This window comes from Hemitrygon akajei, chromosome 24 (assembly GCF_048418815.1).
Source record: "Hemitrygon akajei chromosome 24, sHemAka1.3, whole genome shotgun sequence".
NCBI classification, from domain to species: domain Eukaryota; kingdom Metazoa; phylum Chordata; class Chondrichthyes; order Myliobatiformes; family Dasyatidae; genus Hemitrygon; species Hemitrygon akajei.
In genome coordinates, this window is record NC_133147.1 from 18,031,508 (window position 1) to 18,049,368 (window position 17,861).

Consider the following 17,861-nt stretch of genomic DNA (forward strand, 5'->3'; position numbering starts at 1 on the left):
ATGAAGCAATAATAACACCCGAATTATAAAACAGTAGGCATATCAAACTGGAGCAACACAATAATTATGGGGATAATGAACCTCCCTATAGGCCATGTAAACCAAATTGGGTGGCGGGGTGGAAATACGTCTTTATCAAAGAAGGTATAAGGCATGCCTTCCCTCTGCTAGCCTGCAGGCCCCCCTTGAATAAGGTGAAGCACCTGCTTAGGCTCCCCCCGATCAGGGTCACGTGAAGCCACGGGAGCAGGTCGTATGAGCAACTGGTGCATATCACAAGTCCTGGCATTACTGATGCCAGGCAGACAATCTTAGAGGAGTACTGATAATACCAGAGGTCACCCATCTTGTAAAGACACTGCCCAGAAGGCAGCAATGGCAAACCACTTCAATAGGAAAATCTTGCCAAGAACAATGGTGGTCATGAGACCACGATCACCCCTGTCATACGACAGGGCACATAATGATAATGAAACCAAATCAGCAGTAATAACAAGGCTGTTTTTATGGACTGAACAATAGATGGTTGTCTGGATCATATTGAGCAACCAGAAAAGGAAATAAACTCTGGTATTATGCAATGACAATGAGTTAATAGCCAGTTGGTTAAGGAATAATTTGGGGAACAATGAAAGAACTTCATTCATGACTCAGTCTTTAGTTCTGTTTGAAACCAGGATTCTCTGTCCCGGCAAACGAACCTACAAAATATACAAGGTAAGTCATGATAGACTGGGGAGCTATGTTAGAAGATACTATAATGATGCTGAGATACATCTCATAATACAGATCTCATAATACATAATACAGATGGCTGATAATACAGAATCTGAGGCCACAAACCAGGCACGCCCAGGATCCTCTTCAGTTTGCGTATAAGGAGAAGGTGGGAGTGGAGGATGCTATCACGTATTTGCTGCACAAATCACTCTCTCACCTAGATGGGGTCAGTTGTGCTGTGAGGATTACATTCCTTGACTTCTCTAGTGCCTTTAACACCATCCAGCCCAAGATCTTAAGGCACAAACTAACGGAGATGGGAGTAGACTCTCACATGGTGGATTGGATAGTGGACTACTTGACAGATAGACCTCAGTATGTGCGGTTGGGAGACTGTAGGTCTGACACGGTGGTAAGCAGCACAGGGGCGCCGCAGGGAACCGTACTCTCTCCGGTCCTGTTCACCCTGTACACATCAGACTTCCAATATAACTCGGAGTCCTGCCATGTGCAAAAGTTCGCTGATGACACGGCCATAGTGGGGTGTGTCAGGAATGGACAGGAGGAGGAGTATAGGAAACTGATACAGGACTTTGTGATATGGTGCAACTCAAACTACCTGCGTCTCAATATCACCAAGACCAAGGAGATGGTGGTGGACTTTAGGAGATCTAGGCCTCATATGGAGCCAGTGATCATTAATGGAGAATGTGTGGAGCAGGTTAAGACCTACAAGTATCTGGGAGTACAGTTAGACGAGAAGCTAGACTGGACTGCCAACACAGATGCCTCGTGCAGGAAGGCACAGAGTCGACTGTACTTCCTTAGAAGGTTGGCATCATTCAATGTCTGTAGTGAGATGCTGAAAATGTTCTATAGGTCAGTTGTGGAGAGCACCCTCTTCTTTGTGGTGGCGTGTTGGGGAGGAAGCATTAAGAGGAGGGACGCCTCACGTCTTAATAAGCTGGTAAGGAAGGCGGGCTCTGTCGTGGGCAAAGTACTGGAGAGTTTAACATCGGTAGCTGAGCGAAAGGCACTGAGTAGGCTACGGTCAATTATGGATAACTCTGAACATCCTCTACATAGCACCATCCAGAGACAGAGAAGCAGTTTCAGCGACAGGTTACTATCGATGCAATGCTCCTCAGACAGGATGAAGAGGTCAATACTCCCCAATGCCATTAGGCTTTACAATTCTACCGCCAGGACTTAAGAACTTTTTAAAAGCTATTATTAATGCTTTTTGAGATAATGATTTAGATGCATATCATATTTTTTTACTGAGTTAAGTATTGTATGTAATTAGTTTTGCTACAACAAGTGTATGGGACATTGGAAAAAAAGTTGAATTTCCCCATGGGGATGAATAAAGTATCTATCTATCTATCTATCTTAGGATGCGCTGGGACACATCATTAGTGATGCTATCTGGTTTATTTATTGTTTATCTTTGATAATCTAGGTTAAGTACCTATATCACGTAAATATCAAACTGAAGTACCACACCTGGGGGATTAGACACTTCCTTGGAGAGAGATTTTAAATAAAACTTGCAATGGATCACTCAGAGATGTTTGGTCCAAAGGTGAATCTGGGACCATGGGTGTTTGTGTCTTTCAACTTCAGACACCCTCGCAAGGGGACCTAGCCAGGGTTGACCAAGCCCTGGCTTGTGACACAACAACATTGGTCCACGGGTTACATCTCTTGATCCACAGCCATCTGGAAGCTCACTCAGCTGCTTCTGTGAGGGTCTTGATGGCTCTTTTCTTTGCCAAGTATGCCAAGGAGAGAGTAAGTTCTGCATAGTGAGCACCCGGCAAAACCTCTACATCCCACCTCTATAGGCTCACATCGCGCTCTCCTCCCCAGTCTCTAGTACTGCTCTACCAGCTCCTGGTATCTGGCTTTCTGATGCTTAAATGCCTCCTCAATCCAGTACTCCATACTATCAATCTAGTCAGTTCTATCATGACCACCTACCCTAGGATTACTAGCATTTAAAAAAATACACAGCTTGTAACATAGATAGCCCTGCAAGACTCAGTCATTGAGAGAAATGGTTAAAGGCAGCATTAGATCAAAAGGCTTATGCTACCAGAAAAGCAGGAAGGTTTCACAACTCAGTCTTGAAATTCTTTACTCAAGAGATCGTGGAAACTTGGTCACTAGGTGGAAGAAAACAACACTCCTGCCAGTTCAGAACATCATGCTAGAAAGCATTTGCTTACTAATTCAATGTATAACACGAATGATTGTTTTTATGTATATATTAAAATACGAATAACTTCACTTTCCAAACTTGATTAAATTGAGAAATACCTCTCCTGGACGAATTTTAATGAAGAAACTGCTGCGTTTGTATGAAATCTTCAGAACTTTAGGCCAGGCAAAGCGATTTATTCGGAGTCTGTCTTTGTACACAAGGAGGCCACCTGAAGATACCCCAAGCATGATGTCTACTCCTTCCAAGTCCTAAACAGAACAATTAAAATTAGTGAAAACCAAGTGTTGGGTAAGTTAGAACAAAAGGGAAATACTTAGTGTGCTAATCCTGTTAAGTCAAAAGTTCAAGTATCCTTGGTAGTTAAAAGGCTCAAAAAAAAAGTTCAATAAATTTGAAATTGATCACACCATTGTGCACTTAACTAAATTGGCTGATTGAGCTTGTTTGATAAATGCAAGAATGAAATTTTTCATTCAAATATATCTTTGAAATTTATTGTACCATCTCCCTCTTTACATTAATCACATGACAAATGCACCAATTCATCATTTAATAGACAGCACATCTTCCAAGTTCAAGTACATTTATTAACAAAACACGTATACAGTACACAACCTCGAGATTCATCTTCTTGCAGGCAGCCACAAAAAGAAACACAAAAGAACCCATTTAAAGAAAAACCCCTTACAACAAGACCATCAAAACACCCAATGTGTGTGGGGGTGAAAGCGTGTGAACAATAAAAAGTAAACAAATAACATTAACTGCAATCCCCGAAAGCGAGTCCTCAGTCATGGAGACGCTGAAGCGAGTGAAGCTGGTCCAGGAGTCCCTGATGGCCGCGGAAGCAGCTTAGTGTCGTGCTGAAGTTGCAGGCTGCAGCTGCAGTCTGCTGAAGCGCCTTGGTCAAATCACCCAAATAGTAAAAAAAAAGTAAACAAAGACAAGGAACACATATTGCAGAGACCTAGAAAGTGAGTCCACGTCTAGTCAGGACACGTTTAGTGCTCAGGTGAGTGAAGCCCGAGGGCTGTAGGACAACGGCTGCTCCCAAACCCAATGGAGTGGGATCCAAGACACCTTCCGCCAACTGGCAGCAGCAAGGAGACCACACAAACTCAGACAGGTGGCACTGAACACTTATCCGCTTTCCGCTCTCATCCTCAACAATTTTAACCTTGCTCAATAATTCAATTGGTGTGGAGTAATGAAGCTGACCGCTGGTTTGTGTTCCGCCATTAGGAATCAACACAGTATACACCCCCAGTGATAGCCATAGTGGCACTCTCCAATCTCATCCATACCACATTCCCCAGGAGATCACAGAAGTGCCAAATCGTTCAATTGGCTCAAAAATACAGCCTTAAAAGGGAAACTACAGGCTGCATCTACCACAGCTAGAAGAAAAAAAAATACAGTATCTAGCAGTTTTGTAAGCTGTCTGCAAGGTGTCACTGCTGGTTGCTGGCATCATTTTGTGAGTCATTGTGCAGGAACCAAAACCCAAGTTCCAAAACTTTAATTTTGGAAAAAGAGATTCAGAAGTGTGTGAACTCATTAGTATGGGTGGTAAAGCTGGTTATTGCTTTGTTATGCCTGCAGCCCCCTCCTTTGTGAGAATCGCAAGATCACTATTGGGTTGGGTCAGGGGACCCAGGAAATGAGAGAGAGAGACGTGCAGAATGCCTTGTTCCCCGGCGATGTAAAGCCACGGGACATGGCCATTGTCTCTTGGAGACACATTTGTGGATTGAGATGCTATGCTACGTGAATGCCCTCAGGCAAAAGTGGGCTGGGTGAGAAAGAGATTGCATCACCCCAACCTGATTGACATCTACAACCCTGTGAGTCAGGATAAAAGAGGGTCTGTAGGAACAGCCCCTCAGACGCACCAGAAGAAACGCTAGCGATCCCGTAATAGCGGGAAGCCATTTGAAGGAGGCCACGTGCGTTCAGTTCTGTTGCTTGGGACTGGTGGCTGGAACCACGGAAAACGGCTTTTAGCTAGCAACGGGGAAATCAACTCCCCCGACTCAAAGGACTGGCATCATAAAAGATCTGGGCAAGTTTAAAACCGTCTCTCTTAAACCCAAAGAGCTGCAGCTTGAATGACAGTGACTTTTATATTTCCATCGGACAATACATTATCCCCTAGACAACAATAGAGCTATTTCTTATTGATTATTATTATACCCGTGCTTTTAGAGTTAGTATTGACGAAGTATATTATCTGTATGTTTGCATTAATATTATTTTGTGTCTTTTTATCAATAAATACTGTTAAAAATACTACCATCAGACTTCAACGGACCTCTCTATCTTTGCTGGTAAGTGACCCAGTTAAGGGGTACGTAACAGCTTACATCAAAAAAAAAGGTGGATAATGGAATGATTCAACCAAGTTACTACTTCAGTTAGGATTGTAGATTAGTGCTGTATTTAATAGACAAAAAAAAAGTCAGTATAATAGCAGCAGCGTGCTGAAGGGAAAACAAAATTCACATGAATTATACTTAATTTTTGTCCTAATTTTCTTTATTAACAACAAGTGTGTACCAAGCCTTCAACATGAAGTTTCTATGGGTTAGCAAATAGTTTGTCCAAAACCTAGTATGTGATGAGCAGATATTTCACCATATGTAGGGGAAAATGGATAGATCTTCTTCTATCCCTGCCACAAATGCATTCCCAACCCAGTCACAAGCTCAAACTCCAGTATTTGGAGCCATTTTTATTTAGGAAATGAGAATGTTAATAACTGTAATGGATAACAGCTTTCTGTCACAGCATACTAAGTAAGCCTTTAATCAGTTTTCAACAAAATTAAAAACAATTTTAGTTTAAAGTAGGTCAGGCAGCATTTGTGGTAAAAGTTTGGATTGAAGGACATCACATAAAAGAAAATTCCAGCTAAGCAGCAACAAAGGCTATGTGCGTTGAAGCATTTCAGTCACTTACGGTGACGCGCCCGTGAGCCTAGAGGGAACAGTGCCTTCAATGTTTTTCATGTTTCAATAAATAACACTATCCATTAAATACATTGTACACGTCACTTATTTCCAGCACATTTATACTTTAATGCCACAGAGGTTAATGGTTAAAAGCTTTCCATGTGTGAAAAGGATTAGTAAACCACTTGAAATAGCACGCTGCAACACAGGTAAAAATTGTGTCTGTCATTTTGGTAATATTTGAAACTGCAGAAACAAGTTAAAGAAAGATTCAATACTCAAGTTACCATAACTATATGACTGATTTCTTGTTAAATAGTAAACTATAGGAAACAGATAAAAAAAATTTAAAAATGGTAACAGCACTGAAATTTTATCTTTGGAATTTAACTTGTTAAATTGGGAAGTTAATTTACCAACTGATTAAAATTTCTCTAAAACTTTCAAACAACTAACTTTTCATTCGATTGCACCATTTTTGAAATATTTATTACAGCACAAGGGACCACCTTTAGGGCAGGTTCCCAGTAGAACAATACTATCGGTTCCATGCTCCCTTCCTCATTCCCCTTCTAGCCATGCAACTTATAATCGTGATTTCACATTGCTACAGTTTGCAGATGTTTTCCTTGAACAAAATAGTTAAAAGATGTTGGATTTTTAACTTACTGCTACTTCTACCAGTTCCAATTGAAATTTTAAAATGTCATGTTCATGAATGCTGGACTTCAAACAATTCAAAACATGCCTAACAGTTACAAATTCTATTTGACTATGCACTCTACAAATGTTCAAACATAAGCATCATTGGGTTAAATATAAAATTTGCATTTTAATTACTGGACCATCGTTTGCACAGCACAACCATGGTTTCTGGATCTCAGTGAGCTTACAAACTAGCAGCATCCACCAATGTTTAATTGTCCATTTCTTCTATCAGAAAACTACTGCTTTGCTATCAATGGTTTAGAAAAATGGAACATTCAAATTGCAGTGCTTAAGATTAAATTACACTGCTCACTCCAAACATTTGGTTTAGCAACCGTAAAGGAAGATATAAACATTGTTAAATTAGCCATTCTGCACCAGATCATACTGATTAGAGAGTCAGCAAGTGTTCTCAATCTGTATGGCAAATTGTTTTTGAGAACAAAAGTGAGTATTTAGAGTTTCATGGAAGAATTAAGGAACCTAGTGCATACCTTTGCTGGGTGAAAATCTACACCATACATTGAGAGCTTTTTAGCATTTTCCAAAAACTGCAGATCAGCTTCAGCTGGGGTCATAGCCCTAGAAAGAAATATTAAAGCCAATACGTAAGTACTTTAATAATAAATGTCTCATTATCTATAAGAGCTGCACTTGTCTGAAATATATCACATAGATTGATCTTCCCTCTTCCTTCAAATGGCAGTGCTCTTCCTTTTTAAAATTAAACAGTGATGAGTCACTCAAACCAGTCTAAAAGCAAACAGTCCATATGAATAACCATTAGAAAGTATCCAGAAGCTATCATAACAGCATTATAGCCCATTGATCAGTTCAACAGCCAATTCCTGGGTGTCACTATCTTAGAGGACCTGTCCTGGACCCGTCACAGAAATACAATTGTGAAGAAAGCACGACTGTGCCTCCACTTCTTCAGGAGTCTGTGGATATTCGCATGTCATCAAAAACCCTGGCAAACTTCTATAGATGTGTGGTGGAAAACGTGCTGACTGGATGTATTATGGCCTGGTATGGGAACACCAATGCCTTTGAGTGGAAAATCCTACAAAGGGTAGTAGATTCGGCCCTGTACATCACGGATAAAGCCCTCCCAACCATTGAGCACATCTACATGACACGCTGCTATAGGAAAGCAGCATCCATCATCAAAGGTCCTCATTGCCCAGGTCACGCTCTTTTCTCACTGCTGCCATCAAGTAGAAGGTACAAGAGCCTCAGGACTTGCACCACCAGGTTCAAGAACAGTTACTACCCCTTCAATCATCGGGCTCTTGAACAAAAGTGGATAGCTACACCCGTTCTTTTTTGGTGTTCCCACAACCGATGGTCTCTCTTTTAAGTACTCTTTACTTTGTTATTTCATGCTCTCGTTATTTATATTTGCATATGCACAGTTTGTTGTTCATTGATCCTGTTTACAGTTACTGTTCTATAGATTCGCTGAGCATGCCCGCAGGAAAAAGAATCTCAGGTTTGTATATGGTGAAATGCATGTACTCTGATAATAAACTTTACTTTGAACATTTGAACTTTACATTTTCATTTATGGTATGTAATAAATTTTACTGTCAAGTACATATGTGTGATGAGTAAGTGTAAGACAAAGACTGCTTACTAGTAGCACATAAATTTAGAGTTGGAAATCTCATTATATATTCCAAAAATCTGAAACACTTCTGGCCCCAAGCATTCAGATAAGGAGTACTCAACCTATATTGCTTCTTCAGTGATTTCACTTTTCAGTAGCAAGACTAGAATATGTAACCCTCAACCTTTGCTACCATTCAATAAGATCATAGGTGACCCTACAACTTAAAGTCCTCCTCCTGTCTGACCTCCTTAATCCCATGACGCCATTAAGTATTAAAAAATGTCATTCTCAGTTTTAAGCAAAACACAAGTATTGAGTGCCTGCAGCTGTTAAGACAAAGATCTCCAGTGTTTGGAGCAAATATGCTTATTCTTGGTTCAATCATAAATGATCACCCTTTTAATCGCCTTGAGTTAGGGAAACAAAATGAACACAAAAAAGCAGGGTAGAATCCATCAGTACTAAAATTGTGGATGATTTATTTCAAAGGATGTCAGAAATTATGTTTCCTTTCTGAAAAACAGATACCGGACAGGTCATGCAGCCCTAATGGTGGGACAGAGTTAGTTTGATGTTGCGGTGTTCACCGAGATTAGCCATTAGCTTGCAGACGTTTCATCACCGGTCAAGGTGACATCCTCAAAGCACAGTTGTTGCTGTTTCTCTCTGGGAGTGCTTGCATTTGTATCACATTTCTTTGGCTCTTGGGTGTTCACAGATGGCATCTACTTTGATATGTTTGTTTATGGAGTTATCAGAAGAGAATCATGCTTCTAAAAATTCTTGTGACTGCTTATGAACCCCTAAGAGCCAAAGAAACACAAGCCAATATAATTCAAAGGTCAACTGAAGGGGTAACCAAATAAGACCGTGGCAAGCGAAGGGGACCTATATAGGTGCGAGCACCCCCCAAGAGAAAAAAAAACAACTGTGCATCGAGGATACAACCTTGACTGTTGACTGTATGCTAACTGCAACATCACACGCCTCAACCCAAGCTACCAATATTCACCACCATCCAAGACGGAGTTGGTATTCATGTCAATGAACCTTCTGAAAAAACTGAAAAAAGCTCACTCACTTTCCTATTCTGTTGAAGGATGACCTGAAAATGTTAAGTTTCTCTCTCCATGTATGTGAGATCAGATGATTGTGGATTCAAGTCCCAACTCCAGATACTTGAGCCCATATTATAGAAAAAATAAGACTACAGTGTAATACAAAAGCAGGAAATCTATTTTTTAGTTCAGACATGAAACCACCTTCTCTAATACAGAGAAATTGTCAACATCTATTCTAACATCACGGGAAAAACAAGGTGCTCCTCCAGAGCCCTGATCAATTTTAAGTCCCTCAACTTATTAAAAATTAACTGGGTTGTCAATGAAACTTTGGTGTCCTGTAGTCATACAGCAGAGAAGTAGGTCTTGCAGCCTAACTTAACTGTGTTGAACACCATGACTTGACAATTCAAGAACTCATCTAGATACATGGATGTTTTAAAGTAGCTGCTTCCACCACCCTCTCAGGCATTGCATTCCAGATTCCAACCATCCTTGGTGAAAAGAATTCTTCAGATACCCACCAAACATCTTCCCCCTTTACCCAAACCTATAACCTCTAGTTTTCTTGATATCTGTCTGTAAGGAGTTTGTACATTCTCGTGACCATGTGGGTTTCCTCAGGGTTCTCCGGTTTCCTTCCACAGTCCAGAGATATACCAGTTGGTAGGTTAATTGGTCATTGTAAATTGTCCTGTGATTAGGCTAGAGTTAAATCAGGGGTTGCTGGGCAATGTGATGTGAATGGCCTATTCCATACTGTTTCTCAATAAATATATATATCCTGTACACCTCTATTAGAAACATTCCTGGCCCACTGCAACCCACCCTCCTTTCAAAGCCTCCTCTGCTAAAGCGAAAACAAACCCTGCCCAAACTTCTCTTCACATGTGAAATGACCCATCTGAAAATAATTATTAGCTGCTTTCTGCCATTAAGGCCCTATCTAAGCAACTAATGACCTTTCAACTCCAGGAATGTTTGATTTAGGGAACCAGCATTTGGTGTTGGTCTTTATCAAATATCTTCTGGGATCCAAGGAAGTTTGGCCAGGTGGATTCAGAATTGGCTTGCCTGCAGAAGGCAGAGGGTCGTGGTGGAGGGAGTACATTCAGATTGGAGGGTTGTGACTAGTGGTGTCCCACAAGGATCTGTTCTGGGACCTCTATTTTTTGTGATTTTTATTAACGACCTGGATGTGGGGGTAGAAGGGTTGGTTGGCAAGTTTACAGATGACACAAAGGTTGGTGGTGTTGTAGATAGTGTAGAGGATTGTCAAAGATTGCAGAGAGACATTGATAGGATGCAGAAGTGGGCTGAGAAGTGGCAGATGGAGTTCAACCTGGAGAAGTGCGAGGTTGTACACTTTGAAAGGACAAACTCCAAGGCAGAGTATAAAGTAAATGGCAGGATATTTGGTAGTGTGGAGGAGCAGAGGGATCTGGGGGTACATGTCCACAGATCTCTGAAAGTTGCCTCACAGGTAGATAGGGTAGTTAAGAAAGCTTATGGGGTGTTAGCTTTCATAAGTCAAGGCATAGAGTTTAAGAGACACGATGTAATGATGCAGCTCTATAAAACTCTAGTTAGGCCACATTTGGAGTACTGTGTCCAGTTCTGGTCGCCTCACTATAGGAAGGATGTGGAAGCATTGGCAAGGGTATAGAGGAGATTTACCACGATGTTGCCTGGTTTAGAGAGTATGGATTATGATCAGAAATTAAGGGAGCTAGGGCTTTACTCTTTGGAGAGAAGAAGGATGAGAGGAGACATGATAGAGGTGTACAAGATATTAAGAGGAATAGACAGAGTGGACAGCCAGCGCCTCTTCCCCAGGGCACCACTGCTCAGTACAAGAGGACATGGCTTTAAGGTAAGGGGAGGGAAGTTCAAGGGGGATATTAGAGGAAGGTTTTTCACTCAGAGAGTGGTTGGTGGGTGGAATGCACTGTCTGAGTCAGTGGTGGAGGCAGATACACTAGTGAAGTTTAAGAGACTACTAGACAGGTATATGGAGGAATTTAAGGTAGGGGGTTATATGGGAGGCAGGGTTTGAGGGTCAGCGCAACATTGTGGGCCGAAGGGCCTGTACTGTGCTGTACTGTTCTATGTTCTAAATCCAAGTGGATAATAGCTTCTGCACTCATTAAATAAAGCTTCTCCATAAATTTTGCAAAAATATTCAAATTGGGATAATCAAACACATTTTACCTTCAAAAACAAGTTTTAAAAAATGTGCTTGTCCTCTATAACTTTGAGTTTCTTCAGGTGCCTTTTTTTTTAAAAAAACAATGTGAAAAATTATGAGGTGCAGATACTATTAATCAGCAACATGAATAATAGGTATAACCACACATTTCAAAAAATAATTAACCAGTTTCTGAGATAGGACCAGAAGATATCTTTCTCCAGAAAACTAGAACTGTGCATTTTAACCAGAAAACTTCAAACTTAACAGGTTTTTAATTAAGAATGAATACCTGTGGGTCTTATGAAGCTCCATAATTTTCTCTTCCAGTTCTTTTGTTTGATTTGGAGCCAACTTGAACTCACTGACGTAATTTGTTCCATGTAGCTCTGGATCATATTCACCCAGCTCTGACTGAACTGTATATGATCCCAAAAGGGCAAGAGTAACAAATGAACAAGGCAAACATCCAGTAATTATGTCCTGACGCAACTGAAGGCACAAGTAATATCTGAAAGAACAAATTTGTAATCAATTTCATTTCAATAAACCATTAGAAGGAGTAAACTTAAAGCACAAGTAAATTTTGGAACCAATCCTTAATAGTTTTGACTATAGATATATTAAAAATTACATAATGGGCAACTTGGGTAATGACTTTGGTCTAGTTTAACCATGAAAGCAGTATAATTGGCAATGGCTTACTATTGTATTATTAATATATTAAAGCATACTGGAATGCTACTTCCTGCAGGCTTCACTCCAACGTAGAAATATCACCATTTATTGTTGCTGGATTTATGGGGTGTTCAGCGAGGGAAAGCACCTCTGGTGAAGGGACTTGTCATTTCCATTCTGGGGCTGCTCACTCACCTTAGGTCTCCACAGGACACTCTGCTCTCACCTGTGGATCCAAATAGCTGTTTGCATCTGACAACGGCCACAGCCCAGTACACCGCTTCGACAGACAGACTAAACCAGGAGGGGTTAGCTGGTGGCCTTGTACCCCGGTGAGTTAGGGCCACGCCTGTCCCAGCATTTGAAGTCAGCTTTGGCTGACTGGGAGGATGAGCTCCACAGTGAGATCAATGGCTAGGAAGGTGGTTCTGCAACGCTCCGTGGAGAGTGAAGGGCATGACAAGGCACAGAAGATATCATGGTCATCCACTGCAACCAAGGAAGACCCCAGTTTGTGATGCTTGTTCATACCATTGACTTTGAGGTCAAGAGAATGGAACTGCCCCAGTGCAATGGCGTTTCCGCTTTTAAAACTTTTCTGCACAAGATTCGTATCATCGTTGGACAACCAGCAAGACCACTGTTGCTGGGTCCCAAAAAGTAAAATTCTCTAATCAACACAGTGGGAACACTACAACCAGGAATGCAGCAGGAAGTAGCTCATCTCTAGTTTCTCACTGACAATAAATGTTGCCTTCCCTACATCTCTAATGAATGAAAAAAATGTTGGGAACTAGGAAAGTAACGCTTATCTGGCAGGAATATATGCCAGGAGATTAGTGGGGAGGGATGAATGGACAAGGAAATCATGGAGGGAGTAATCCCTAGGGAAAGCAGAGAGTTGGGGGGGGGGGGGAGAAGGTAAAGATGCATTTAGTGGTAGGATTCCATTGAAGAAAGTGGAAGTTGCAGAGAATGAGGTGTTGGATGTGAAGGCTCATGGAATGGTAGGTGAGAACAAGAGGAATTCTATCCGTGTTAATACAGCGGGAAGATGGGAGGAAGCAGCGATGTGCGGGAAATGGAGGAGATGCAGGTGAGGGCAGCATCAATGGTGGAGCGGGGTAATTCTTTGAAGAATTACATCTCTGATGCCCTGGAAAGGAAAACCTCATCTCGGGAACAGGTGTGGTAGAGATGAAGGAACTAAGAAAAGAGAATGTTTATTTGTTTATTTATTTATTTTACAGGAGTGGGAAGAGGTATACTTAGAATAGCCACGGGAATCAGTAGTTTTATAAAATAGGTCAGTAGACAGCTTGGTGGGGGGAGAGGGGGTGGTGGTGGTGGTTAGAGGGTGATGTCAAAAATAGACCAAGTGAATTTAAGGGCTTGGTGGAAGTTGGAGGCAAGGTTGATGAAATTGACAAGCTCAGCATGTAAGCATGACACAGCACCAACATAGCATAAGAAGAGTTGAGAAGCATTACCAGGAAACATGAACTGTTCTATGTAGTCAATGAAAAGACAGGTATAGTTGAGGCCCATGCAGGTACCTATGGCTACCCTTTGAGCTTGGAGAAAGGGGGAAGAGTTGAAGGAGAAATTGCTGAGGGTGAGGATGAGTTTTGCCAGGTGGAGGAGGGTGGTTGGTGGTAGAGGGCAGTTGGTTGGGTCTTTTGTTGAGAAAGATGTGGAGAGCTCTAAGGCCTTCTTGATGGGAGATAGAAGTGTACAGGGACTGGCCTTGAGCTCAGCGGAGCAGGAGCAGGCAGAGGCGCTGGGCCTACGTGGACAGTCAGGATTGTGGATCTTGGGTAGGAATTAGAAATGACCAGTGCAGGGTAAGGGAACTACGAGTTTGGTGGCACTGGATGGGAGTTCACCAGAGCTGATGTTTGCGATGATGTCAGTGACAATTTTCTAATGATCCAAAGTGGGGTCATTTCCAAGAGGAGGTGTCTGAGAGTTGCCGCCTGGCCTCATCAAAGTAGAGGTCAGTTTACCACACTACAAGCGCAACCTCTTTGTCTGTGGGTTTGATGGTGAGGTTGGGATTCGTGCGGAGGGAGTGGATGGCAGTGCATTCTGAGGGTGTATGGTTCAAGGAGAGAGAAGGAGGTTCAAGCTCAATTTAGGAACCAAGGATGCCAACTGATAAACAAAGTACAAACAGAAGGGTTTTGTGGATTATATAGAAACATAGAGAGTTAGTGGCAAAAGAGTATGACCAAATATTGTGGTGGAAAACAAGAAAAGATTTTCTAGTCATGTCAGAAGGCCAAGGATTCTATGGAACTTTGAAAAATGCTCAAGGATGAGCCGTAAAGGAGTTCTAAATATCCTAAATAAGGAATCTGCAATGGCCTTTACTCCAGAAGATGATAACTACCAGAATGAAACAATGTTAAGGGTGTTAACATTAAAAGAAGGGTTTAGGAAAAGAAACCAAAATATATCAAGCTGTTTAGTTGGATAACATCGAGTGCCCTGAAGAAATGGCAACGTGTTACAGGACTGCAGTAACATTTGAGGATATCCGCTTGAAGTATTTTTGGAGTCAACTACCCAGAAGATATTCAACTAATTTTACATGCTTTTACAGAGAATAGATTAAAGACAACAAAATACACAAAATCTGATACTTCAGATTCCTTTATCTTAAAAGTCCTTTTTATTTTGCAATATTAATGAGAGGAAATTTACAATACATGGGCTAAGATTAGTTTTTTTGGGGATAAAGGATTTCCAAAGTCACAGGACTTAGAACACACTAGCCCCAGGTGGAGGGGGGGGGGGGGGGTCACTGTCAGTAGAGCTTCTATCCCACAGCTCTCGCGATCTGGGTTCAATGTAGGGTTGGTAGGTCAATTGGCCACTATAAATTGTCTGTAAATCAGTAACAGAATTCAGGTGGGAAGGGGGAAGGGAGGGACCAGAAAGGAAATATGACAAGAATTAAATGTCAAAAATGTGTGCTTGATCATCAATGGTGAATCTATGTGTTGAAGATGTGCTCTACCTTTTTGATTTAATATACTTAAAAGCTAAACCTCATGTAACAAAGTCTAATGTTGCCAAAGTACTTTGGAAAACAAATATTTGAAAGTACATGATGTTTGCGTCAATTCATCGATTACTGGGGAATATTTCAGGTAAGTTGCAAAACAGCAGACTGCAGAGACTAACAAACCACCATCAGATATTTCTGGGACTTTATCAACTCTGCAGATGTGTATCCTTGTAATTACAGTCAATTTCATGATGTAATGATTGGGCATGCTAACATTCCTATCACCATATCCAGGTCATTAATGAAACAGTCCTGGAAAACACTCAAATTTACCTCAGAAGCATGTTTCATTAGTTTCTGGAAGTCAAACTTTTGCATTAGCTTTCAATAACCTATGCAAAACTGTACTCTAATTTTTGCTCCCTCTATCAACTGTAAATATCCAATCAAATTATAATCCAACTGTGCAGCTAAATTAGTTAACTCGGACACTCCATACCAGCATGGTATGGTAAATATTGTAATTGTTCTCATTTCCCTTGCACAGTGTCTCAAAAATATTAATATAACTCATTTTGATGCACTAGTAATTACATAAACAATTATATTAAGTATCCATCTGTATCCATGCAAAATATCTTCAAGATTATCAAAAAAAATTACGAACAAATTTAATTTTGATTTTAAAAAAAAAGAAAGAAATTAGGTTTGTACCTGGTTATATCTTCGGTCAACTGTGCAGGGTCAGGAGGGTAAAACTTCACATTGAAAGTAAAATCCCATGGACTGCCTGGAGAGGAAAATATATGGTTAGTAAACCCTGACTACCAATTGATCCACCCAACCTCGAACTGCCCTCCAAGTCCACAACCCTCACCATCATTCCCCATCTTATCCATGACCCATGGATTGCATCAAGACAACTTTTCTCCAAGACCTTTAGATTGTCATTTGACTAACTCCTGTCCCTGATTTTAGCTCTAACTCCCCCACCCCTCCTTTATTACTCTCCCCCAGTTTTGGCCATGCATCACCCACACTCCACTCTTTCAGTCACTACTTGAATCCACCCTGTCCATGACCTCCACCATCACACCCAACTGCAACTTCCAGTTCAACATTCAACCTTTAGGACCTACATCTGGCCTTCAATGACAATTTCCCTACGACGCTGTAAAGGCACCTTGGGCAATGGATGATACCAAATTTTGTCCTGGCTGATCCCCTAGGAAAGCATCACCAAAGATTCTAAAATCATCATTTAATGTGTTGGCTTCTCAAAAAAAAGGATTACTCAAATTAACACTGAGCCATTAATAAAATCATTAGCTGCATACAAGTTGTGAGTTATCTTTTCAACATTTGCTTGATTACTCCTTTAAATCGTTTAGGATGTTTTCAGACACAGTGCAACTGAAAATTACTGTTTGATAAAAGATATTACAGTTTTAGTAACTTCATTGTTATTTACTACATTAAGGAACTCTGAAATTTAAATACTTAATTCTGTTTTTGAAAGGGCAGAAACACTATTTATGAAGCAAGTCATCTGCCAAGGTTTCCTACAGACCTGCTGGCATTTACGCTGGTAACAGGGCTAGCCCGAGAGTGGCTGTAGTGTAAGCTCCCTCACAGCAGAGCACTAACATCGGCCACCTGCACTGTCCTTGGATTTCCTCGAGGAATCCAGCATTGCAACACGAACCCCTGCAAATTAACCAGCTGTCAGGCTGGAGAGTCTGTGGACTGAACCCTGGCACACATTTAAAAGGTGACTTGAAACGAATGGGGAAATGTAGATGCTGTTAGTTAAGTTCACTTTTATATAAGCACATTTAAATTTATCCAGATAATTAATTAATGGCTGTGATACCAAAGGTAAACATTTGATTTCAAATTTGAGATTTGACAGTTGGGAGCAATAATGAATGGCTACAGTAGCGCATCAATAGCTTTCAAAATTGTTCTGAGAGGGCAGCTGACCACATGTGCCAACAGGTACAGTACTGCCCTGTGGCTCTTGCTGGTGAGCTGGGAGCCAGTAACCTAGCAGATGATTTTGCTTGGGACCGCGCTGAAAAACAAACAGAGGTCTATGGTATAAGTGAGTGACTCCCTTGGGCCAACAGAAGATTCTGATCAAATATCTGCTGTAAATGGCACAATATTCGAGTAGCTATAACAAGATAGTCATAATCGTAAGAATCTTGCATCATAGAAGGTCCAGTCACAGCAGAACAGGCTGCAGCTGACTTCAAAGTACAGATTTAAGCAGGTTTCCATAATCACACTATAAACAACGTGGCCCACAACATGCAAATAATGTTGCTCAACACATCAATCATGCTCTAGCCAATCTGCATTACACATTACTGCTTATGTCAAAGTTACTTCACCAACATATTTTAATAAGGGTTTTGTTAACACGTAACTGCAGCCAATACATTAATAATGAACCATGACATTTAAGCAAACTCTTAAAAGATTTGGATTATAAGACAAAATATAATCGTGCTATTGAGTCAACTAGCTTAATAAATTTAGCTGAATTAGATAAGAAAATATCTTACCCTGCATTTGCTTCTTAATCTCTTTAGTGAGATCCAGCCAACTCTGTAATTATAGAAAAAAAGTTACATGAACTGTTGCTGAATAATTATAGACATAAAAATAATGATGGATCAGACCTCTGAATAATAGATT

The 17,861-nt window shown here is 40.9% G+C and overlaps 1 protein-coding gene across 20 annotated transcripts in view; it reads right to left on the bottom strand.

Annotated features, from left to right (window-relative positions):
* LOC140715917 (protein 4.1-like) overlaps positions 1–17,861 on the bottom strand; it is a 162,642-nt gene that overhangs the window by 68,765 nt on the left and 76,016 nt on the right. For all 20 annotated transcript variants that reach the window (XM_073028445.1, XM_073028444.1, XM_073028453.1 and 17 more), the window contains 5 exons: positions 17,729–17,771; positions 15,873–15,948; positions 11,760–11,978; positions 7,101–7,188; positions 3,043–3,195 (listed from right to left, as the gene is read on the bottom strand). In XM_073028445.1, the coding sequence (XP_072884546.1) occupies positions 3,043–3,195; positions 7,101–7,188; positions 11,760–11,978; positions 15,873–15,948; positions 17,729–17,771 (579 nt within the window). The remainder of the gene's footprint in view (positions 1–3,042; positions 3,196–7,100; positions 7,189–11,759; positions 11,979–15,872; positions 15,949–17,728; positions 17,772–17,861) is intronic.